This window comes from Spermophilus citellus (genome assembly GCF_964194105.1).
Source record: "Spermophilus citellus genome assembly, chromosome: 3".
NCBI classification, from domain to species: Eukaryota; Metazoa; Chordata; class Mammalia; order Rodentia; family Sciuridae; genus Spermophilus; species Spermophilus citellus.
Genome location: NC_138184.1, coordinates 71630130 through 71653546, shown reverse-complemented (window position 1 = coordinate 71653546; position 23417 = coordinate 71630130). Strand labels below are relative to the sequence as shown.

Below are 23417 nucleotides of genomic sequence, written 5' to 3'. Positions count from 1 at the left end.
AACTCTGGACCTCCTGGACTTGAAATCTAAACTCAACCTTGTTTGAATTGTGAGCATCTGCAGTAGCTTTAAATAAGAGGTGTTTTCAAGCATGCTCTTTGGGGTTTGGTATAGCAAAACATATTCTCAGACATTTTCTTAAGGGGAGAAAGGGTTTCGTTTACAAGAGGCTTTTTAAAGCATGTCCTGACTGTCATGTGTCTAAGGTGACCAAGAGACAAGGCTCTGAGGAGTTGTGCCAGCCCTCCCCACCATAGGGCAAGATTGAGCAAGGACCTGACCTCAGATGGGCCACACACAAGACGGACTCAATCATGACTTGTGGCAATTTGCCCTTAACATCTACCAGGGTAAAGTGTGGGCATCTGCCACACTTCTGTTGCTCCTTAATCTCTCCATCTGTCAGTGGTGTCTCCTACTGGCTGTTCTGTCTGACCTTCCTGAGTGCCTGGTCCTGCTTGGTGAGTGTATGTCCTGTTTAAACACAGTTTCTAATTCCTGCAGGAATCAGCTGCTCTTGTTATAAAAACCCACACAAAGACTGCACAGGCTATCTCTTGTCTGCTGGGAACCTTGTGAATTACCTCCAGCACATTGGTACTGGCTTGGTGGGGCTCTATTCCAGGAGGAGTTGAGGATTGCACATAGTGACCATTAAGTCCTATAGCAGTAGAATTGTGATGCTGTAAATCATAGGTGGAACCTCACTGTGCCGTTTACATTCCCTTGAAGCCTCACAGGCACAGGAGTCAGATATGTTGCATACCATGACTTGATCTTCCTTGAAGAAAGCCCTCCACTGGGATAGAATGAATGTTTAACATTATCTTCGCTTTGGGTTCCAATAATCCTCCAGCTAAATTCCTTCATCTAGGGATGGGAGAAGTGTTTCCAAACGGTGTTTCTGGCAGCAGAAAGACTCTTCAGAATGGATGGGGGACACTACCATTCTCTGCTCCGGTTGTATCATGGGGTGCATTGAAGGAAATAGCTTGTGACACTATAGGAAGTTCTGCTCAAAGGGAGACATGCAGGGGACTGAGTCAGCATCAGCCCTACTGGCCATCATGTAGGCTAAGTAAGAGTACATACTGCCCAGCCTGACATGTTTCCAGGTTGTCATCCTTTGGCAAAAGCAATGTAGGTCCTAATAGAAGTTAGGGATTATGAGGAATGCATCAGTGTATCTGTGTTCCAGATGTGTGCCAAGACTGCCTCCCCCCACCAGTGGATACCTGAAACCTCATTAGTGAATATACTATTATTTCATATATAAATATACATACACACATAACTTATGTTAAAATTAAGTTAGGCATAGTAAAAGATTAACAATGGAAGAAGATTAAATGGTAATAGTGAATGTAATGTTGAAATTATTGTACTAAATATCTTAGCAACATTTTTTTCCTTTCCTAATTAAGTGGAAAACTCACCTTTTCATTTACAGGAAGAACTTCACAGCTTCTCTTTAATATATCCAAATTGCCAGCATTACTACTACTTTGCTTTGGGGCCATTATTAAATAAAGGTTACTTGAACATAAGCATTACAATGCTAGGGCAGCTGATCTCATAACTTAGAAGGCTACTAAGTGTCAAATGATTAGGGTAGTAGATACAGTGTGGATATGTTGGGTGAAGGGATAATTCACATAAGCTGTTTGGAGCAGGGTAGTACAAAATTTCATTTTAGTTTAAACACAATATAAAACTCAAATTGTGGGCTGGGATTGTGGCTCAGTGGCAGAGTGAGGCACTGGATTCAATCCTCAGCACCATATTTAAAAAATAAAGTTATTTAAAAATTCATTGTTTATTCAATTTTCCATTTAATAATTTTTGGGTTGCAGATAACTGAAACCATTGAAAGCAAAACTGCTGATTAGGGGGTATAGATAGCCTTACATCTCAGGTCTGTGTGCTGGGTTGACTGAGGAAGCACCTACTTGCTTCGTTTTCCCTGTCCCTGTCTCTTGGACAGCATGAGGCTGAAGAGCAACACTAGTGAGTGAGGCCTGTTTCATCCTCATGGTGCCCCAGCTTCCCCACTGCTGGCCCCATTGCTTGTCTGGCCCTGCAGGTAGAGTAAGTACTGAGGCTTACCTCACTGGGATCCTTCTGGACCCCTGTCTGCCCGCTTATCTGTGTTAATAAGAGATCCAAACCTGTTTCTCCCTGTGACATGTTTGACATTTTTCTTCAGGGCTCTCCAGCCAGGGGGGGGGAGATGACTGTCCTTGGCACCCTGTATACAGACAGAGTGGGTGTGGAGTCAGACCTGGACCTACAGGGCCTGGTGTGATATAGGTGTGTCACATAAGAAGTTACTGTGCTTTTAATCTTACTCTCTCACTCTCACTCTCTTACTCTCCCTCTCTCTCTTGCTCTCCCCCCTCCTCTCTCTCTCCCCCTCCTCTCTCTCTTCCCCCCTCCTCTCTTCCTCTCTCCCCCCCCCACCTTCTCTTCTGCGACTGGCCGCTACAGTCCTGCTAATAAAAATCTCAGACAAAAAAAAAAAAGTTACTGTGAGGTTGGGGCCATTCCTAATGGAGGGCAGGGTCTGAGCTTTCTGTATTCTGAGTGCAGAAGGGCAGAAACAGGTAAAGTCATGGGTTGAGTTGCAGGTCTTTGCTCACCAGTGTGCAGGGATCCCTCTATCTCATTGTAGTCCCCATTAGTGCTGGGAGAACCCTTCCCCTTCCCCTGTACTGGGCCTTCTGGAGTGGAACATCCTGCAGAACAGAAGTTTAGGAGAAATCATTTCTGTTGGGTAGCTATCTGCATTAAGGCCCCTGGTCCTCTAACAGCCAGATCTTCCCTGAGGAGCTTGTTAGGTGCTTCATAAGACTAACAAGGCAAAGATCCCAGGTTTGAGATGGTGTGACAGGGAGGAGGTAGCTGCTGGGTGCTGGGTCTTGGCTAGAGGATGAGGACCCTCCTAGGTCCCCATATGGGGAGGGCTGTAATAGGTTCCAGAGCAGAAGACACCCAGGGCATTTTGGAGTGGCCAGGACAGGCCCTTGCTAGAGAGGCAATAGAACTATGAGGTCCCCACTCAGGCGCTGAGTGTGCTCTGCCAGGGAGCCCAGTGCAGTTGCCCAGACCACTTAATACACGTCTCAGACGACCTCATTCTCTAATGCCGGTCCACCTTAAGTGATAACTGCACTGGCACTGGAGGGTGGGATTTCCTGCGGGAGGTGGGCCTGCTCACCGGGCCTATCCCGATCCTGGGCAAGGTGATGGCGCCCCCCTGTGGGGCATCCAGCCTCTGGGAGGAGTCCCAGGGTCTCATACAGACACCCTTCCAAGCCTGCAACCTGGGCCAGGACGCGGAGGGGCCTATGGCCTCTGCTCAGTTCAGACCTGAAGAATGGCATGGGGGTTGTGAGATGGGGAAGGTTGATAAACGACACTGATGCCCCTGCAGTATCACAAAATCCACCCCACCCTCGTGACTGCCAGATGGCTCCAGATGAGGGGGCTGTCCCTGCCCAGGAATAGCATGTACCTGTGGCCATCAGCCTGCGCCAGGATGCACATGTGATTAGGAGAAGGAACTATTTAGGAAAGATCTGTGCAAACAGGCCCAGGAGGAAACCCGAACCGGGTAGGACCAGGGTCTCTGGGTTTCACGGAGGTTGCCACTCGTCCCGCAAAGTCTGCAGGGTACAACAGCTGCGCTGAGCCCGAGGCAAGGAGTGACCCCACCCCTCTGAAGGTCTGGGGGGTCCGAGGGCGGAGGGCACTTGCGTGGGGCTGCAGGCGGGCCGCGAAGGAGGCCAACGCACCGCCCCCGCTGGACGCCCCCCCCCCCCGCGCCGGCCTCCATCCTCGGCAGCCGGGTCCACCTTAAGGGGCGCGCTGACATCAGTGCGCCGCCGCGCCCCGTGGGGTGGGATTTCCTCCTCCTCCTCCTCCGCCGCCGCCGCCGCCGCCGCCGCCGCCGCCGCCGCCGCCGCCGCGGGTTCTTCGCCGAGTCCAGCCCGCCCGACCCCGGCCCAACCCCGGCCGGCTCCGCCCGCCCGGCCCCGGGGAGGGATGCGGCGGCGCGGCGCCCAGGATGCCCCGCAGCCCCGGGACGCGCCTCAAACCCGCCAAGTACATCCCGGTGGCCACGGCCGCCGCACTGTTGGTCGGCTCCAGCACCCTCTTCTTCGTGTTCACGTGAGTTGGCATTGCGTCCGTGTGCCCGGGTTGCAGTCAGGCCTGACATAGATTCTTGGGAATACAGAGGCAGCTACCGGGCTGGGTAGCTGGGCCGGGCAGGGGGCTGGAATCAGACGGGCTGGGCGGGGCGCGGGCTGTGAGCAAGGCGAGCCCCCACCCTGGCATAAGGGACCGCATCCCGGAATGCCGCGCGTTCTGGAACAGGTGAGCCACATGTGTGTGAGGACAGTGGTACTAACTGGGCATCTCAGAGTTGTGTCAGGCAGGCCCTGGGTGTGGCAGCAGCCCTTCCCTTTCACAAAGCTCAGGAGGGGATGCGGGCTGCCCAGAATTACTAGCCTTCCTTGCAAGCAGCCGTGGGTGCTTCTTGGGTCCCCTCCAGAATGCCACCCCAGGCCAGAGCCAAGTTATTCCCGCGTAGGTGTGGCCTGGTCTGGTTGCCACATGCTTACCCCATAGCTGCTGATGACCCTGGCCTGGTGGGGTCCTCTGCCCTCTGTTGGCCTTCCTCTTTGGAAGCTCTCAGTGGCCATTTGAGTTTGAGAGGCTAGGCTGGGCTGCACTCAGAGATAGATGTTTAAATAGCTCTGCTGTGGGCTTCTCATAGGGGACACTAAGACCTTTGAGGCTAAGCCTCTAGTTATAGAGACAGAATCCCCTTGCTCACAGGGCCTCAGGTGGCTCCAGTTTCAACTTCTTCACCTCAGACATGCTGGCTTACAGCCTGGAGTGATCTGCTGACCTCCCTCTGTTGTCCTGGGGTCACCCTAGGGATCTTTCAGGCATGAGGAGGAAGTGCTGCGGACCCTTTCCACAAGTCCAAGCCCAGGTGGGCAGAGTGATGGCTTCTGAGTGTGAGTGAGCCTGGGATGGGCAGGAGTCAACCTACTGCTCTTTCACCTTTGTAAGAGCTGGGGTGGCAGCCCATGTGCATGGCGAGTCTGAATTGGGTGCTTGAGGAGGCGGGAGAGTACTTACCTGGAGGCTGGGGCTGCAGACTGCCAAGAATGTGTTTAAAAAAGGCCTGTGTGGACGGGCTTATTTCTGGCTCTGGAGAGTCAGTGTGTTCTTCTCACTCTGATGCTGCTGACTATGGGGCAGAGAGAGGTGGGTGGTGGGTGAGGTTGGGGACCCATTCTTCTGGGAGCATGGATCTCAGCTTGGTCTTGGCCTCCCAGGGACTGGGGTGGTGTGTCTGTCTCAAGTCTTATTACCCAAGTGCAATCCAGTGTCTTTTCTTATAACTTAAGTTTCTCTATGGAGAAATTACGAAATGCAGGGGGAAAAAGTTTTAAAGAAGTTAAAATTCATCCTCCGGCTCATGGAGACCACCCATCTCCTCATCCTCAGAGAGCTTCTCTGTGCCCTGGCCTCACCTCTATGGCACCCAGGCCATGCAATAGGAGTGCTTGTGAGTCACTCACCTGTGATTTCAGAGTCTATTATGTGCTCTTTCCTGTGAATTGACCCAGCCTAGGCCTTGAGTGCTGAGGCTGCTGCCATTCTGCAGGCTGCTAGTACTTCCTTCCTCCGTTCTCAAAGCTGGAGTTCTAGGGTCATGGACAATGGTGCTTTTGAGGTATCGGGTTCCCTTTGGAGGTAGCACTCCAATCTGTGTGTGGCCCACGCTGAACTCAGCTAGTCTGGGAGAACATGCAATATGTGTCTCAGTGGCAGGATGGAGACTCAGTGGTGTTATTGGGTCCCATTTGTAGGAACCATCTAGTGAGACTCAATGGCTTCACCTGTCCCTTGGCAACCTTGAGGCCATATTTCCTGGGCTAAATTGGGACTTTAACTTGCCCCACCCTAGCTCTTCTGGAATCCACTAGGTGGCTCAGTTTTTGAGAAGGGGTCTTTGTAGGGTAGGCCATGACAATTCTGATTAGATGGAATACTAGGTAGGTCTGGTGGCCATGCTGAGTGGGTGTCCTTGGAACAGGCTTCAGTGCCTCCTTTGTGGCTTCCTCATGTCCGGTGGCTTCCTCATGCCTGGGCCCACTTTGGCTTCAGTGAGGGAATGGTTCCCTACCCTGCTCTCAGGATCTATATAGGATTTCTATTTTCTTTTTTGCTCCTTGGACTTTACCAGATGGTGAATGGACCCCAGGTCTCCTCTCTGCACTCAGTAATGTGAGTTGCCCCTTTCAGGGTAGATTCTATTTCCATACCAAGTGGGCCATGTTTCTGGTATCATGCAAGATCAGGAGTCTGAGGCCTGGAGGACTAGGGATCCCTTCCCTCAGCCAGCTCACCAAAGGCTGTGGGGCCAGTAGGACATTCAGACATCTTTCCAGGAGAGGCTGAGGTGTGGAAAGGATGCCCGATTGAGAGTGTACATATTTTGAGGTTGGAGTGTATGTTGTATGGCAGATTCTTAGAGCCCTCCAGGTGGGGTTTGTGTCCTCTGGGCTCCAAAGGACTTCTTACTATAGTGCAACACTAGGCTGGGTCAGGTACTTGGAGGGGTCCAAAAGCTTTCAGGGTAGTCCTCTGCTTTGCCTCTGTTCTGCCTCTCCCCAGAGTCACTTTGCAGAATGACAGGACACTATACATGTCAGAGGACTAGGGCTGGGCAGTCTTATCTCTGAGGCATCTGAGTTGGTGTGGCTGGGCCTGAGCCCTCTTCATGTTGGAGGCTTAGTCCAAGACAGCAGATGGTCTAGGCCTGAGGGTTAAGGGGCTAGGTAGAAGAAGGGCTGATTATGCCTTGTGGGGAAGAGCCTGAGGGTGGAAACTCAGTGTGAACTCCCCTGCCAGGACATGATGCATGTCACCAGGGACTTCCCTGCTCTCCTGAGCCTGTTTCCCCATCTGTCCAGGTGACTATAGGGATCAGACTGGTAGGTATAGATGCTTCATGATCCAGAGGCCCTGCTTGGAATGACCAGGGCAGAGTGGAGTCCTGGCATTCCATGGGCCAGTACCATTCTCAAATGCAAACTGTTAATGAAGAACCTGATATAAAAGAAAATGTCTGAGTTAAAAATTTCCATTCCACATTTAGCTGTGGCAGACATTCTGCCTGTAAAGTTCCCCATCCCCCTTTACAGGGAGACTCTGCTAGCCTAGGCATGACTTAAGACCTCCACTCTGGTGGAGCACACTGTAATGACTTGTGTCCTGGCTTATGTCCCTGCTATTCAGGAGGTAGGGCTGGAACTGGAGGAGTGCTTGGAACCTCAGAGCTAAGCCCCCTCCTGGTCCTCCATTTGGTCCACAGCATGGCTTGAGTCAACCAGAAGGGGGTCATAGGGAAGTTGTAGGCAGGATTCATGAAAGGCTAAATGCTCTGCCCATGGCCCAGGAGCCTGTGACCTGCCTGTCTCTTTCTGACCCTCCTGCAAACTCAGGTCTTGGGTTATGTCCTGCAGGGAAGAGGGTGAATCCAGCTGGGGTCTCTGGAGCCAGGTAGAGAAGGATCAGCATGGTGCACATGAGCGGGGAATATCCCTGGGGGCAGAGGATCCTCTCAAGCTTAGTGCTGGCACAAATATGGTTTGAACATTGTTGCCCAGGAGAGCTCACATGTCCTCTTGTTTCCTCCTGTGTCTTTGTGTATCCTTGCATGTTCTTGTATGTCTTCCTGTGTCTTCACACATCTTTGCATGTCCTTGAGTGTCCTCATGTGTATTCACATTTGCCCTGTCCCACAGGGGAACAATGGAAAGCCCAGAGAGGCAGAGGGATTTGCCTGAGGCCTACAACAAGGGGCTACTGAGCTGAGGTTGGACAGAGCTGGGTGTAGGGGGAGGAGGGGTGTGTCTTTGCATGTGTGTGTTCATGTGTGCATATGCATATGCTTAGGCCTCTATGATTGAATGTGAGCTCTGCTGGCATTTTTGCATTCATTCACCTGCACACAAGTGTGTGTGCCTGTGCATGTGTATGTTCTTGCATATGCGTGTGTCTTGCTTGTGGATATATTTGTATGTGTTCATGCATATGTGCTTTTTTTTTTTTTTTTTTTTTTGGTAAAAGAGTGGTTGTGTTTATGGGCCTGTATATTTGTGTTTGTGCATGTGTACTTTGGAGCATGTTTGTGTGTGACACATGTATGTGTGTCCACATGTGTGTTCAAGTGTGTGTATGTGCCTGTGTATTCTCTTTGTCTCCTCCACCACTTAGCATGCATGCTTCCTAAGTTCTGGGATCTGCCAGGGCCATGATGGGTTAGCTAGTGGGCCTGTCCCCCTTAAGTGGGGTCTAGGTTCATGGGTCCCTGCAATAACACCTAGAGGGCGACAGGGAGGACAAGTGCCTGGTCCTGGGCCTGAGTCAAGCCAAGGGGCTGGAGATAATAGGAGAATGGTGGCTTAGGTCTCAGAGAACTTGTGTGTCTCTTCAGTCCTTTCTGATACTCAGCTAAGGCCCCCCACTGGCCCTCCCAGACATTTGGCCAGGTGGTGCCCACACTGGACAGAGGCTACCCAGCATCTCAGTGCAAGCACTGCCCTATTAAGAGCACAAATTTCCAAACGTGCACAGCTGCTGTCCACACCCCTTCCTCTTAGGGAATCTCACTCAAGTCAGCTGTCTGGCCCACCTGCCTTGAGGGGAAGAAATTGAGGCTTAAGGAGGTTCTAGTGGTATAGACTACCTGGCCAGCAGGGAACTCTGGACAGCTGAGGGGTTCAGGCCCTGCCTACACCACGGGTGAGGGCACTCCCAAGGCCAGTTCCAAGGAATAGGTTGAAAACCCAGCTCAAATGTACACTGGTCCCAAGGCCTCGGATCCTCAGGTCCTTGTCTATAAAATGTGAGGACAGCAGCTTTCCCCTTCCTCACAGTTGGGAGAATGGGGATGTACCATACAGGATGGGAAGCCATGGATACAAGGACAGAGCCCATGACTGGCCTCTTCATGTGTCCTTCCACCCTGGGGACCTGCCTGCTGCCTCTCCCCTATATCTATTCATCCATCTACCTCATCTTCAGCCAGCCCCTGGACTCTTTGGTCTCTTCCTTTTCCAGTGCAGGCCAACTCCACATGTTTAATGACATACTATCACTGTCTTGATTTTTGTTGTTGTTGGTACTAGGGATTGAACCTAAGGATGTTCTACCACTGAGCCACATCTCTATCCCTTTTTTATTTTTATTTTGAGCTAGATTCTCACTAAGTTGCCCCAGCTGATCTCAAACTTTCAATCTTCCTGCCTCAGCCTTTCAAGTCTCTGGGATTTCAGGCATGCACCACCATGCCTAGTGTTGTTTTGTATTTCTTAATAACTTTTTAATAAGGCATCCATATTTTCATTTCACACTGATTATGTAGTTAGCCCTTCCCAGAAAGTTCTGTAGGCATCTTGTTTGTGCCATCCAAGGGGGTACCTTACACTCTCCCTGGGCTGGACTGGTTCTCTCAGTGCGTCTCCCCTGTTTGGCATCAGTTGGGGTATATGCCTTCCACCATGCCAGGCTGGCCATGCCTTAGGGCCTCACTGTTGCCTTGCTGAACAGCATTAGGTTGGTGGTCAAAGACATGTGTTAAGTGCCATCCGTATACCAGGCAGGGATGGGGAATATGAAAAGAAGGTGTATACGGGGGTCTGCATCCCAGACCACCAGGGTAGGTGTGAGAGGCAGATCTTCCTGGCAGAGAGACCCTTGCAGCTGCAGATTAATGTACACACACTGTGTCCATGCTGGCTGTGGAGAAAGGGAAGGGGTAACTGACAGCTCTTGGCCCTGTGGAGGACACTGCCGTGGGAAGCAGAATCTTTAAATAGCCTCTTGCTTTCCACTAAAAATAGTTCTGCTGCCATGGAGGTGGTTGTTGGGGTGGCAGAGCTGGCTCCTGGCCAAGGCAGGCGTGGGTGCACTAGCGTGGCTGATGTGAGCTGGGGTGGTGGGCAGGACTGTGGGCCCTATTTGTCTTGCTGGCAGCCACCATTGCTACATCCCTATAGTTAGGACTATGGTGGGGGAATCCCCACTGGCCCCTGACTCCAGAAAGGGCTCAAGTGCAGGATGGGGAAGGGAGTGTGTATCCCCTGTGTACCTGACCACTTGTCACAACAGCTGGGTGCAGGGGAAGCTGCAGAAAAACAATATGAGGGTCCAGGTGCTTTTTAGGACCTGAGAGGTGGCACTCAGGAACTTGCTGCAGGGTCAGGGTCAGGGGAATTGAGAACCAGTGGGTATCCATGGAGGGGACTCTGGGCAGGCTCCTTGAGGATTGGAGCAGGTTCTCTTTAGGGAGATGTGCAAAACCCTTTCAAGAAGGCTGCAGAGAACCAAGTGTCCTGGAAGGCTTCTTGGAAGAGCGGAAAGACTTGGAGCTAAGTGCTGCAGGGTGGTAAGAGGTGGGAAGGGGTAGGGGCCTTGTGCTTTTCAAGTGTTTCGAAGTGTTCTGCATTGTTATCTGGGGAGCAAGGTGACAAACTGAGAAGAGGCTGCCAGTGGTGAGGGATAGGTTGCTGTGCCCCTCAGGGAAGAGCAGGGAGACTGTCCCTCCATATATGACTCATGTTTGTGGTTTTCATTACTCCAGAGTCTTCCTTGCGAGGGGTCCCTGCCAGGCTGGGGATAGGTTTAGGTGAGGCCTGAACTGACTGGAGCTACCCAAGCAGGTTACTGGCCTCTATACATCATAGCACCTGTGTGTTGTCTTATTTTCTGTCTTGGTGTTCACTTCCTTTCTGTGTCCCCCCAGGGAAGGGGAGCCAAGAAAAGTTGTGCCTGGGGTAAAAGGATGTTTGTAGTTTGGCTCTGGGCCACCCATCCTTAATGATGTAACCCCAGTCAAATGGGCCTCTCTGAGCCTCATTTCCCTCAACTGTGAGTTATGCTCCAGACAGCTACCCTGGGGTGTTGCCAGGTTGGAACTGGCATGGTGGGAGGACTACACACTGTACACGGTGTACAACAGCATCTGGTGGTTGAGCCAAGGAACAAAGGGCTGATGGGCAGGGGTCTCCCAGTAGGTCTGCAGCTGGTAGCCTGATGGGTCCAACCCGCACAAATCAAATTTCCACGTCTTATGGATCTTCCCTTTGCCTTTATACTGTACCCTACATACTTAGCTCTCTTCCTGGCTTTCCATTGCAGGTGCCCATGGTTGACGAGAGCCGTGTCCCCAGCTGTTCCTGTCTACAATGGCATCATCTTCCTTTTTGTCCTGGCCAATTTCAGCATGGCCACCTTCATGGACCCTGGTGTCTTCCCCCGAGGTAGGGCTCTGTGTTGAGGCAGCTCGTCTGCTCATTTTCAATGAAGTATGAGGGGCTGAATTGAGGGACTTAGTGGTTCCCCACAGATAGACTGGGCAGGGGCTTTCCTGATAGAGAAGGCACTTTCCTGTTCCCTGCCACTCTGTCCATCTCCTGATCTGCAGCGGACGAGGACGAAGACAAAGAGGACGACTTCCGAGCCCCACTTTACAAGAATGTGGATGTGCGGGGCATCCAGGTCCGCATGAAATGGTGTGCCACATGCCACTTCTACCGCCCACCACGCTGCTCACATTGCAGTGTCTGTGACAACTGTGTTGAGGTGACTATCCCATTGCTCTGTGCTTCCCCAACCAGGCCTTGCACCTAATCTTCACCCCCCTATGTGCCCTGATGCACTGCCTCTGCCTAGGACTTTGACCACCACTGCCCTTGGGTCAACAATTGCATTGGGCGCCGGAACTACCGCTACTTCTTCCTGTTCCTGCTGTCACTCAGTGCACACATGGTGGGCGTCGTGGCCTTTGGCCTGGTCTACGTGCTGAACCATGCCGAGGGGTTGGGAGCTGCCCACACCACCATCACGTATCCTTGATCCTTGAGTGTCTCTCCCAAAGGCAGTGTAGGCTAGGGATGTGTGTCACAGGGGAAATTGAGAACCAGAGGGGTTGATCAGCTGCCTAGGGGACCCAGTGGGTGAGTTGTTATTCTTAAATGGGCAGAGGAGGGTATTTGGACACAGGTACCTGCTCAGTGCCACTCTGATGGGGTCCACCCTGTCCTTGCCTGCAGCCATTGACCTTAACCAGTCAGCATGGCTGTCATGTGTGTGGCTGGACTCTTCTTCATTCCTGTCATTGGCCTCACTGGTTTTCACGTCGTGTTGGTTACTCGGGGGCGCACCACTAATGAGCAGGTGCAGATCTCACTGGGGCAGGGCCTTGGAAACCCTTGTGTGACGTGTCTTGTGCAACTTTGGTGGGAGGGGTCGCAGGTGTGAGGCTGTGCCTACCTGTCCCCCTGCATGCCCCATGCCTGTGGACACTGCAGTCACCAGCAACTGATGGCCTGTATATTCTACAACTCCCTATAGGTATATGCTGGGATGGCCTGGGTGAGGGTCACCCCTGGGCTGACTGCTCAAGCTGCTTTCCACAATCACCACTTCTGAGGAACCCCAGTTGCCCCTGCCTATCCCTCTGCCTACCCTGGCCTGTACCCTGGGTGGCCAGGCTGGCTAAGGGGTCCCGTGTCCACAGGTGACTGGGAAGTTTCGCGGGGGTGTGAATCCCTTCACCAGAGGCTGCTATGGGAACGTGGAGCACGTGCTATGCAGCCCCTTGGCACCCCGGTGAGGCCCGGCCTGGGCAGGGGGGTGAGGTAGCTTGTGCTGGGTGCAGGGTGGGCAGCCTTGAACCCTTAGCCTGGTATCTTTCTGCACTTTCCAGGTGGGGTTGGTCCTGCCTTTGGTGTGTGTTCATAGCCACGTTGTTTGGCTGCTGATTCCTCTGTTCCTGGTGCAGGTACATGGTGGAATCACCCCGGTTGCCGCTCTCAGTGAGCCTGAAGCCACCCTTCCTTCGGCCTGAACTCCTGGAGAGAGCTGCACCGCTCAAGGTCAAGCTTAGTGACAATGGGCTGAAGGCAGGACTAGGCCGCAGCAAGGTGGGGGCCTGGGCTGGGAAGGAAGAGGGGATGGGAATCAGACCCTTAGAGTAAGCAGGTGGAAGGAGGAGGAATTGGGAGAATTATGGGGAAGGGTCCCACCACTCCAGGAAGGAATCCTCAGTTAAGTCCCACCCCCTATCCAAGCCCCACATACCACTGAGCCCATCCCTCCCAGTCTAAGGGCAGTCTGGACCGGCTGGATGAAAAGCCACTGGATCTGGGGCCACCACTGCCCCCCAAGATAGAGGCCAGCACCTTTGGAGGTGACCTGAAGACCCCACGGCCTGGCAGTGCTGGTGAGGTTGGACAGCCAAATTGGGGGAGGGACATGGACTGACCCCAGTCTGACATTGGTCCCTTTCCCCAGAGAGTGCCCTGTCAGTGCAGAGGACCAGCCCTCCGACACCTGCCATGTACAAATTCCGGCCAGCTTTCCCCACGGGTCCCAAGGCGCCATTCTGTGGGCCTAGCGAGCAGGTGAGGAGACCAGGCCATGCTCCTGGAGAGTCCCCACTCACAGAGGGCCATGTGCATGCCAGTGGGACCCTACCCGGTTGGGACCCTGAACTGGGGTCAATTGGAGGGGTACAGGGTGAGATATTCTGGGAGGGCTGATTCTAGTGGTCCTAAGCCTGGAATCTCTATCTCTTGGCTGGCATTGCCCTTAGGCCAGATGAGAGGCTGCCCCCAGGAGCAGAGTGTGCCAGGATGACTTGGAGTTTCACCATTAGTGAAACTTAAGGCCCATGGGAAGCCTTCAGAAGAACTTGAGATTTCTTTGAGAAAACCCATTTATTTTCTCCAAGTTCAGTACTCTGCTGTCCTGCTTTCAGAATAACTCAGAGCCCTGAGTTTTCTCAGGGCTGCCATCCCTCCTTGAGGTCTAGCCTTAGAGGCAGGCCTGAGTCCAGGCCCAATTCATCTAGACCAGCTTCATCCCTTAGGATTCACATCCTGTTCCACCTCCATTTTAGGGATTGATAGCTGGGGCAGTGAGTCTGGGCTTTCCTAGATGAGGGTCCATTTCTGGTGGGTATGCAGTGACCCTGTCCACCTGGAGGATGGTCAGCCCTGGTTGCTAATGGGGGTATTCTAGGTTCATTCCCTGCTTTACTTCCTTCCCAGGACTGACCTGGATCCTTCAGCCTATTGAAGGTTCAGTTTAGTTGGCTAAGTGCACCAAGGCCATATTTCACCCTCACCACCTTTAGGATTTGAGGTTCCTTGGGCTACTCTTCAGCCTAAGTCAGCTGCCCCACAGAGACTGAAAGAGACCCCTCTTTTCTGTGGCCATGGCTGCCCTGAGAAGGTGGACTCCCTGGCTGGGTAGACTCTGAGGGCTCTACTCTGGCCTAGAGTAGTGGAGTTCCCGCTTCTTTGCTGCCTAGAGTCAGTGTTAACCTGGGTGTTGCCCATGCAGCCCTTTCTCACCTGGGGCTGGTGGGCAGTGGCAGGCCCCACACAGTCTTCCCTCTGAGGCCTCTGTCCTGGCTCCATTCTGTTCCAAATTCCTTCCATGGTTGGCATGAGAGAGGTGGGCATAGTCAGAAAACAGGGAGCATCTTCTACTATGTGTTGGTGGCATCTGCCATGGCCTATGTCACCAGCATTACAGTCTACATTACATGGACACAGAGTACCTGGTGGCTACAGGCTGGGGGTGTGATTGGGTAGGGGTGAGAGTGCTCTCTTTCTCCATAGGTTCAAGGCCCTGACTCCCTGACTATAGGGGATGACAGCACCCACAGCCTGGACTTTGTGTCTGAGCCCAGCCTGGACCTCCCAGACCATGGGCCCAGTGGCCTGCACTCAACCTACCCACCGTCCCCACCACTCAGTGCCACTGATGCCTTCTCAGGCGCTTTGCGCTCTCTGAGCCTCAAGGCTGCCAGCCGGCGGGGTGGGGACCATGTAGCTCTGCAGCCCCTGCGTTCTGAGGGTGGTCCTCCCACACCCCACCGGAGCATCTTTGCTCCCCATGCATTACCCAACCGAAATGGCAGCCTGTCCTATGATAGCCTGCTTAACCCTGGCTCACCTAGTGGCCACACATGCCCAGCACACCCCTCTGTTGGTGTAGTTGGCTACCGCTCACCCTATCTACACCCTGGGGCAGCAGGTGATCCACCACGGCCCCCACCCCGCAGCTTTAGTCCCGTGCTGGGTCCCCGGCCTCGGGAGCCCTCACCAGTACGCTATGACAACCTGTCGAGGACCATCATGGCCTCCATCCAGGAGCGCAAGGACAGGGAGGAGCGTGAGCGGCTGCTGCGCTCCCAGGCCGACTCACTCTTTGGTGACTCTGGAGTCTATGACACACCCAGCTCTTACAGCCTGCAGCAGGCCAGTGTGCTGTCTGAGGGTCCTCGTGGCTCTGTGTTGCGCTATGGCTCCAGAGATGACCTTGTGGCTGGGCCTGGCTTTGGTGGTGCCCGCAACCCTGCCTTGCAGACATCACTGTCTTCACTGTCAAGCTCTGTGAGCCGGGCACCACGGACATCCTCCTCCTCCCTGCAGGCCGACCAGGCCAACAACAACGCCCCTGGGCCTCGGCCTGGAAGTGGCTCACACAGGTCGCCTGTGCGTCAGGGTCTACCCTCCCCGCCTGGCACTCCCTGCTCGCCCTCCTACATGGGCCCCAAAGCTGTCGCCTTCATCCATACGGACCTCCCGGAACGGCCACCCTCGCTGGCTGTGCAGAGGTGGGTGTCCAGAGGTGTGGGTGGGTTTCCCAGTGCAGGGCAGCCATCCAACCACCTGCAGGGCTCCTCTTGGCCCAGTACTCAAGGGTTGTCCTGGAGCCCTTTGGTTGCCTGCAGGGATGGGACAAGGAGGGTGGGCCTCATCCTGCCTTGAAGACTTCTCAGTTATCCATGTGAGAGTGGCTCGGTTCTGAGGATGCCCTGGGCATGCTTCATATGTAGGAGCAGGAAGATTTGTACCCTGAGATCAACATGTCACATTCTCCCAGAGCTGGTGCAGGCTCAAAATGTGGAAGGGCAACTGGGCACTGGTACCTTTTTTTTTCTGGAACTAGTACCATGTGGCTGCATGGGTTTCCTTTGGGCCATGGGCTCTGACCTTCCTCAGTCTGTTTGGCACTCTCCCTGGGCCTGTCTCCATGCATCTCCGGAGGCTGAGACTGGGGGACATCTCCTTATAGTGAAATGTGCCACCTCGGGCACATAGTCCCTGGAACAGATGCTTCCCTGTTTATAGAAAGACTGGCTATAGGCTTCTGGTGGGTTGGTAATTGGTTCTGCCTCATAGAGCCAGGTCCAAGTAGGAGAGCTGAGCCTTGTTTGGGTCCAGTTCTCATGTTGGGTAGGTCACAGAACTGCTGTGTCCAGGTCCTGAGAGCTCAGGCTCAGTTGTTTCAGATTGGCAGATGAGGCCCCAAGGGGAGAATTTTTTATCCAGGCCACTTGGCCACAAAGGAGCTGGGAGCCCAGTCACCAGTGGTCTTGCCCTGACCTGGTCTCCCTACCCTACATATGGCCAGGAGCCCATTTACTTTTCTTGGGATTAGGGATGTGGCTGTGGTAAGGCGGGGACAGTAGTTGGGGAAAGGAGGGACTCCTGCCTTTAGGAATGTTTAAGTAGTGAAGTCAGAAACACCATGGTCAGCACTGGCCAGGCCAGGTGGCAGGAGAACAGCCCTTCATTTTTCTGAGAGGGAATGGGGAACAGACCCGGTGGTGGCTTTCCCAGCTCAGGGCACCATGACATGGGCAGGACCTAGAACTCCAGTTTGATGTCCACCTGCCTGCCCTGTTCTCTGGTCATTGCCAGCTGGGAGGTGTTGAGGCAACCAGGAGGATGATAGCAGTTCTGACATCTGTTTGTCCTTCCTGTGATGGCACAAACCCTCTTTGAGGAAGGGGCCAGGACAGAGGGCTCCAGTCCATGTCTGTGTGTCCTGTCACCCCACCATCCTGTGTTCACCGTGTATGTATGTATGTGTGTGTGTGCTTGTTTTAATGCAGAGACCACCCTCAGCTGAAGACCCCCCCAAGTAAGCTTAACGGGCAGTCCCCAGGCTTGACCCGACTGGGGCCTGCTGCAGGTCCTCTGGGACCCTCCGCCAGCCCTGCCCGGCACACGCTGGTTAAGAAGGTTTCCGGCGTGGGTGGGACTACCTACGAGATCTCGGTTTGAGAACTGACCGCCACCCGTCTGCTGTGGTGCCATGGGGACCAGGACCCCATAGTGGCTCTCCCCATCCCCACCGACTTCTCTACCCCAGAGAAAGGAGGCCGCCCAAGCCTGGTGTGGATCAGCAGGAGAGAGCCACGCCTCCACAAGCTTGTCCCTGCACCCTCTGCCTGTCCATCCACTCATCTGCTCATGGGGAAGACAGGATCTCGAGCAGTTTGTGCCAGGCTGCAGGCCCTGTGTTTCTGTTCTTGATGGGGCAGTGAGGGGGACCCAGACTGCCTCCTCCCTTGGCCAAGCTCAACAACATCACTCTGTCATGCTCCCTGGCTAGTCTCCAACAATCCCATGGGTTTACCTCCTCCCCTTTCAGAGGGTGCCTGGGGCCCTGCCCTCCCAGCTGCTCCTAACATGTTGCCTTTCACTGACCCAGCTGGCAGCTTGTAGCTTGGCAAGGCCGATGCTTCTGCAGTCCTGGTCTATTCTGAGTTTTGACGGATGGATGGACAGATGGACAGCCAGCCAGCTGTGGCACGGGCCCTAGCTCTGTGCATTTTGTCTTGCCTGGCCAGTGGGCTTGTGTCCCTGTGTCTGCGTGCTGTGCTGCCGTGCCACGTCTGATGTGTTAGTGCTCGGCCGCCGCTGTCCCTTTCATTGAAGCCTTAACTTCTGCTTTATGCTCTTGTGGGAGGCGACGGGGGGTGGGGGGAGAGAAAGTAATGGGAACAGGCACAGGGGTCACACACAACCCTAGGAGGCCAGTGAGACCTGGATCACCCTCCCTGCCAAACTGGAGAATCCCCACCCTAAATCATACGCAGTCCTTGGCTCTAATCCAGCCGGTCCCATGTGGAAAGCACATTGGGGAGGGGGGGACCAGTGCTTCCCCTGGTGTCAGGGACCTGAGAGTAAGCACATGGCAGCGTCAGCTTGCGTTGTGTCTGTTTTATGTTTTTATATCTACATCTATAATTTTATTAAAAAAAGAACTTAAGAGTCATTTTGATCCTTTACTTGGGCAAGGTCAGGGCTGTGGGTGCAGGGGCCCCAGGGGGTAGCTGATTGGCTCAGGGTAGCACATTCTTTGTGTGCATTTCTGCTGATGAAGCCGAGTCAGGTGAGAACTGGTAAGCATGAGGCATCTGTCCTAGGATCCTCCAGGAACTAAGGGCTTGAGGGAGTTGGAATGGGGTGCACAGTGGGGCCACTTGCTGGCTTGGATAAAGGTTGAACTTCAAGGCAGTCACTTTTGTCTGCCATATGCTAGAGATGGGATTGGGGAGTTCCAGGAATCAACAGCTTTTCAGGGCTGGCACAGCCTGGCAGGGACTGAGGGGACTGTGGCAGACCCAGTGTAGGAGCAATGGGGAGGCTCAGGGACCCAAAGGGAGGTTCCCTGAGCCTTGGACCCCACAGCTTTGCCCTAAGCTGACCTCCACCCTTTCTGCTTCTCTCTCACGGATGCCGTGGCCCACAGGGGGCGAATAGGCACCTGTAGCCGTGGATGGGGGCAGCGTGGCCAGCCCAGGGGGACCCCTGGCCTGCACCTGTGCCATCTTGGCCTCCCTGAGGACCGCCCTCCACTGCGGGCCCCCTGGAGCCAGGCTGCTGGGGCACCCCCTCGTGGGACCATGTGCCGCCTACACTCGGCAGCCTCCAGCCTTTTCCCCAGCCTCTCGGGACCCTAGTGGGATGCAAGTGGGCAGCTCTGGGGCCCTGGACAGCCCAACTGGAGAAGCAGGAAGCCAGGCTGCCATGGACCCTGGGGTGGGGCTGGGTATGGACTGTGGGTCCTGTGTCTACCAGCTACATCTTGACTGACTCAAGACTGCCAGGGCCTGTGACCCTGTGTCCAGGTGACCTCAGGAAGTCCTCCACCTGCTGCAGGGGGTCCAGTACCCCATTGAGGGTGGCCCTGGAGTTGCTGTGACCAGCATGACATTCACCCCAGCCTCCCTATCCTACCAAGCACTTTAGACTAAGCCACTTCCTCCTGGGGAGCCTGGGCCTCTGTGGGTTGGGCTGGGGAGGGGGTCTCAGGTTTCCCCTGCCAGTTACTACAGTCCCTCTACCCTGCCTCTCCAGAACATAAACAGATGCCTTAATTTCCTAGAGCCACCAGCCTGGTGAGCCCTGGGATCCCAGCCCATCCAGCTGGGCCCCTTGCCTGCCCACCGGATTTCCATCAGTATCTCTGCTCTGGCTCCACCTGGTCTGTCTGCATCCAGGGATGAGTGATCCATGGTCCACAGTCCTGCAATCTCTGAGCCTGCTGGACCTGGTTGTCCTCCAGAGGCAGAGCAGGATGACCCTCCTGTGCAGGGTCCTTGTCCCAGGATCCACCCTGGGCACTGGCTCTATTCTCCCATTTTGGGACAAGAAAGCCACAAAGCTATTCTCTATTGTTCTAAGGGATACTTCCTCCATTTAAATTCCCCCAATAAAATTTTTGGTGTTTACCTCCATGGCTCTGTCCACCAATGTGGTTCCCCTGTCTGAGCCTTGGGCAGTGCCAGGAAGCTGGACTGGGTTGAAGAGTGGAGTGGGGTGGTAGGAGGGGAATGGTGGGTAATGGGAACACTACGAGGTCAGTTGAGTCAGCAGACTCAGGGATCCAAGCATGACCTCTGAGGTACCTGGGAGGGCTTGAACCATGGACCCCTGGTTCTCACTGTGCAGATACCTTTCAGGGGAAACCATCATTGTTGGGGTGGAGGGCAGCAATATGGGACATGGGAGTCAACACTGATGCTTGTGGTTGAGGCAGGGATCCTGCCCTGAAGGACCCCTCCCCACCACTGCCAGATTGACAGGGCTCCTTGGAATAGGTTGCTTTAGGAAGCACCAAAATGCCCCTTCCACACTGTTTCCATGGAAACAAGCTCACACACCAAGCATGTCACGACTATATGTCCAGCCGCAGGCCCAGCCCTCAGGACAGACCCTGCCTCCACCCTTCTCCGCAGCTCCTGGCAGGGACGGTGTGCAGCAGTGCTGTGGCCAGGGGCTGACGGGGCCAGTGGGCACCCAGGGCAGCGCCGGTGGCCGCCTGGCCTCCTCCTCGCTGGGGCCGCTGGGCCTCCGGCCTAGAAGGGCAGGAAGTCGTCCACCTCGAGGCGCAGGAAGGGGCCCAGTAGGGCCCGGAGCTTCCAGACGGCGGCTCGGCTCATCAGGGGCGGCACTAGCCCCTCGAAGGGTGCGGGGTCCACCACGTACACGTAGGCAGCGGTGCAGGCCAGCAGGGCGCCCAGTAGCAGCCTCAGGGCCAGCAGCCTGCGGGCGATGGTGGTCAGGGGCAGGGGGTGCCCACAGGGACGTTCCCGGGGGACTGGGCTCTGCCTGCAAAGTGACCTACCAGAGCTGGCCCTTGAGGCCCTCGGAACATTCCAGCTGTGGCCTCCCTTTCTGTTGGGGAGGGGGCTGGGTCAGAGCCTGCCTTGAGAGCTATGGCAGAGGGTGGGGGTCCCTGACTCTGGAGGACCCACAATAGACAGGGATTTCAATACAGTCAACCCAGTTGTGCCCCTGCCCCATCCCTCCCGCAGGGGCCACCTTCTGCAACTACTTTCCAGGATGACTCTGGTCACCTGGTTCCTCAGGAGGATCCCACCTTGGGGCCTGCTGTCAAGATCCCATTTCTCCACCTCCCCCCCCAGAAGTACCCCTGGGCCAGGTCTCCAAACTGGAAGAGTGGCCTGGGGTGGGGAGCTCACCTCCGTGCACTCCATCTGTTGCTCCTTCCTGGCCTGGGTGCGGCACTGGGCCCGCTCCCTGGGGGGCCGCACTGTCAGGACCATGTGCCCCTCACCCCATACTTGTGCCACCCCCTACTGTGGAACTGGAGGATCAAACATTGATCCACCCCATCCCGACCTGGTTCAGTCAGGCCCTGGTCCCCTACGTCACCCCAGAATCTCCAGCTGAATGTCCTCCATCTGCTCTAGCACGCCCCGGATGTCCTTCTTGAGGTTCTGGGGGACAGAAGAGGTAAGACAAATCTTCCACCCTGACTACCTGCTGCCCTCCCCTGCCTCTCACCACCACCTAACTCCTGCCCTGCCCTCCTCATCCTCCTGGGGACTTACCAGGAGCCCAGTGGCCTGGTTGTTCAGAGCCATGTGTACCTCGGCCACACCGTCCCATACCTGGGAGCAGGAAAGTCTGTATTATGTTCAAGGAACAGGATCTACCAGTGGGGATCCCCTCATACCCTCTCCCACTCTGGTCTGGGTGAGCACCTCAGTGATGGCCATCTTCTTCCTCTCAAAGGACAGTCGTATTTGTTGTAGCTCATTCTGGATGAGGAGAGACAGTATGGGCATGGGAACCCCCTCTCTGGGCCCAGGTCCCTACTGCCAAGCCCACCTGAGACTGCCGAACGAAGGCCTCCTCCCCCTGGCACAGCTCCCTCCGTAGCAGCTGAACAGGTGTCCTGTCCTCCAGGGGCCGGGTGCTGGCTGATTCAGGGGACTATGGGAGAGCCTCTAGATCAGCCCAAGGCTGTGGGCAGCTGGGGGGATGCTGCTGTGCAGGGTCACAGGGCTGCACACTTGTTCTCACCCAGGCCAAGGCTGTGCAACTTGAGTGCTCTGGACACAGGGGCAGGAACTGCTGTCCTGGACCCAGGAGGACCCCCAGCTGCTCCCGAAGGTCCTGGTTCTGCCTTTTCTGGAGTTGGGAGACAGAGAGATGGGGTCATCTATCATGACTGCTTTTCAGGTGGGAAACTGAGGCAGGGTCTGGAGCTTTGAGGTGAGGTAAAGGCCTGGGCAGCTAGGATCAGCCTGGAGCCCATCCAGCTGGTGGCTTTGTACTTACCAGGCTGTGGTTCTCCTGCTCCAGCTGGAGAAAGGATTGTTCTGCAGACCCCAGCGGCCCGCTCTGGAGCTGAGAGGGGGCTACTCTGGGTGAGGCTGGGACCCCTCTTCCCAATGGAAGGCTTGGACATGGGCAGGTTCTAGGCCCTGTACAGGGGGATCCCCCCTGCCTGAATGGCCCCTGCTCTTGCCCTTGGTGCAGGGGCCAGCCCCACCCCAGTTCTGCCTCCATTTCTCTTTGTCTTGGCCCTACTGGCTCTCTCACTCTCTGCCACTGCATCTCTCCTTCTTCACTTGAAAGAAAGACCCTGGTTGCCTCACCCCCCACCCTGGGCTCCCTGCCCCCTGACCCCGGGGCTGGAAAAGTCCTCACAGACTCCAGTGAGTGAGTGGAGGGGATGGGAACCAGACAGGGCCACCTTACAAATCCCTGGCAGGGCTGATCCAAGCATCCTCCGTGGCTGCCCGAGGCTGGGGCTGGGGGACACTGGGAGTGGGAGTGGCCACATGGTCCCAGAGTTTTTGGCCCCTCCATCCCTCCCTGTGACCCCTTCCTGACCCCAGGTCCAGGCTCTGGCCTGGCTGACCTGCCACCCTCTTACTGAGGGTACTTTGGGTGTCACTCTGGCTCACAGGTTTGCCTGGGTGACAGTCACAAAGGCCTAGGTACAGCCAGGGAGGTCATAATGGGAGAGCTGGGGCGGGAGCCAGGCCCTGGGGGCCCCTCCCACCACAGCACTGCCCTCACTGCCCCTGAGTTCCTATGACCATGTCCTTCTTTTCTTTGTTTTCCTCCTTCATTCCATGGAAGTTCCTCAGTGAACATCCCCAGGAAGCTGGTTCAGAAAAATCCTGAGTCCTGGTTGAAACCAAGTTGGTAGAAATGGCCACTGATATGGCTTCCCCCAGGATCCTGGCCACTCTGCAATATATCCCAGCCAGGTCCAGATCCTGGAAGGAGGGTGACATAGCCCACTAAAAACCCATAAGAACCTGCTTAAATCAGGTTAAATCATGAGTGTTTTCATTTCTAAGTTTTGGAGTAGTCTATCATATGAGAACAGATAATCATGAGGTACCTCAGAGGTCTATAAGCCTCTTAATCTGGCTTCTTGCTTGCTGGATGTTAGTCTGGGGAGAGAATTAGATCCTAAGGCATCCCCTGTCACCTCCACCCTGGGAGCTCAAGGACAGAAAGTAAGGTCCTTAGTGCTGCTAAGGAATCTCTGGAGCCCTCTCTGACCTCTGAGACCCTAGGATTTCATGCTTATTGAGAGTATCTTATTGTTCATGGCACTGGGCACTTGGTAGGCACATTCCATATTTTTATTCTTCAGTTTTTGCAGTGCTGGAGCTAGAGCTCAGGTCTTTATGCATGCTAGGCAAACACTCTACCAATGAGCTACATTCCCAGCCTGGCATGTTCCAT

The 23417-nt window shown here is 54.8% G+C and overlaps 2 protein-coding genes across 3 annotated transcripts; one reads left to right on the top strand and one right to left on the bottom strand.

The window, feature by feature from the left end:
- The first annotated feature begins 3328 nt into the window (after positions 1–3328).
- On the top strand, positions 3329–19617 carry ZDHHC8 (zDHHC palmitoyltransferase 8). Of its 2 annotated transcripts, none has more exons than XM_081284402.1 (11): positions 3329–4170; positions 11227–11348; positions 11513–11670; positions 11761–11933; positions 12162–12264; positions 12608–12699; positions 12872–13013; positions 13192–13312; positions 13384–13493; positions 14718–15718; positions 18649–19617. In XM_081284402.1, exons 1-11 carry the CDS (start codon positions 4067–4069, stop codon positions 18857–18859), a joined length of 2337 nt encoding a protein of 778 aa, XP_081140528.1. In that variant the 5' UTR covers positions 3329–4066; the 3' UTR covers positions 18860–19617. The 2 variants fall into 2 exon arrangements, with proteins under 2 accessions (XP_081140528.1, XP_081140529.1); XM_081284403.1 differs by lacking the exon at positions 18649–19617 and adding an exon at positions 17003–18626 and having other exon boundaries at positions 3335–4170.
- Positions 19618–20257: 640 nt separating this feature from the next.
- Positions 20258–22523, bottom strand: CCDC188 (coiled-coil domain containing 188; the record flags this gene model as incomplete). Its single annotated transcript, XM_081286900.1, has 9 exons — positions 20258–20444; positions 20527–20576; positions 20885–20942; positions 21078–21142; positions 21257–21316; positions 21410–21466; positions 21537–21641; positions 21732–21839; positions 21990–22523. The coding sequence occupies 9 exons, from the start codon at positions 22521–22523 to the stop codon at positions 20258–20260; spliced, it is 1224 nt and encodes a 407-aa protein (XP_081143026.1).
- Between the last annotated feature and the right edge of the window lie 894 nt (positions 22524–23417).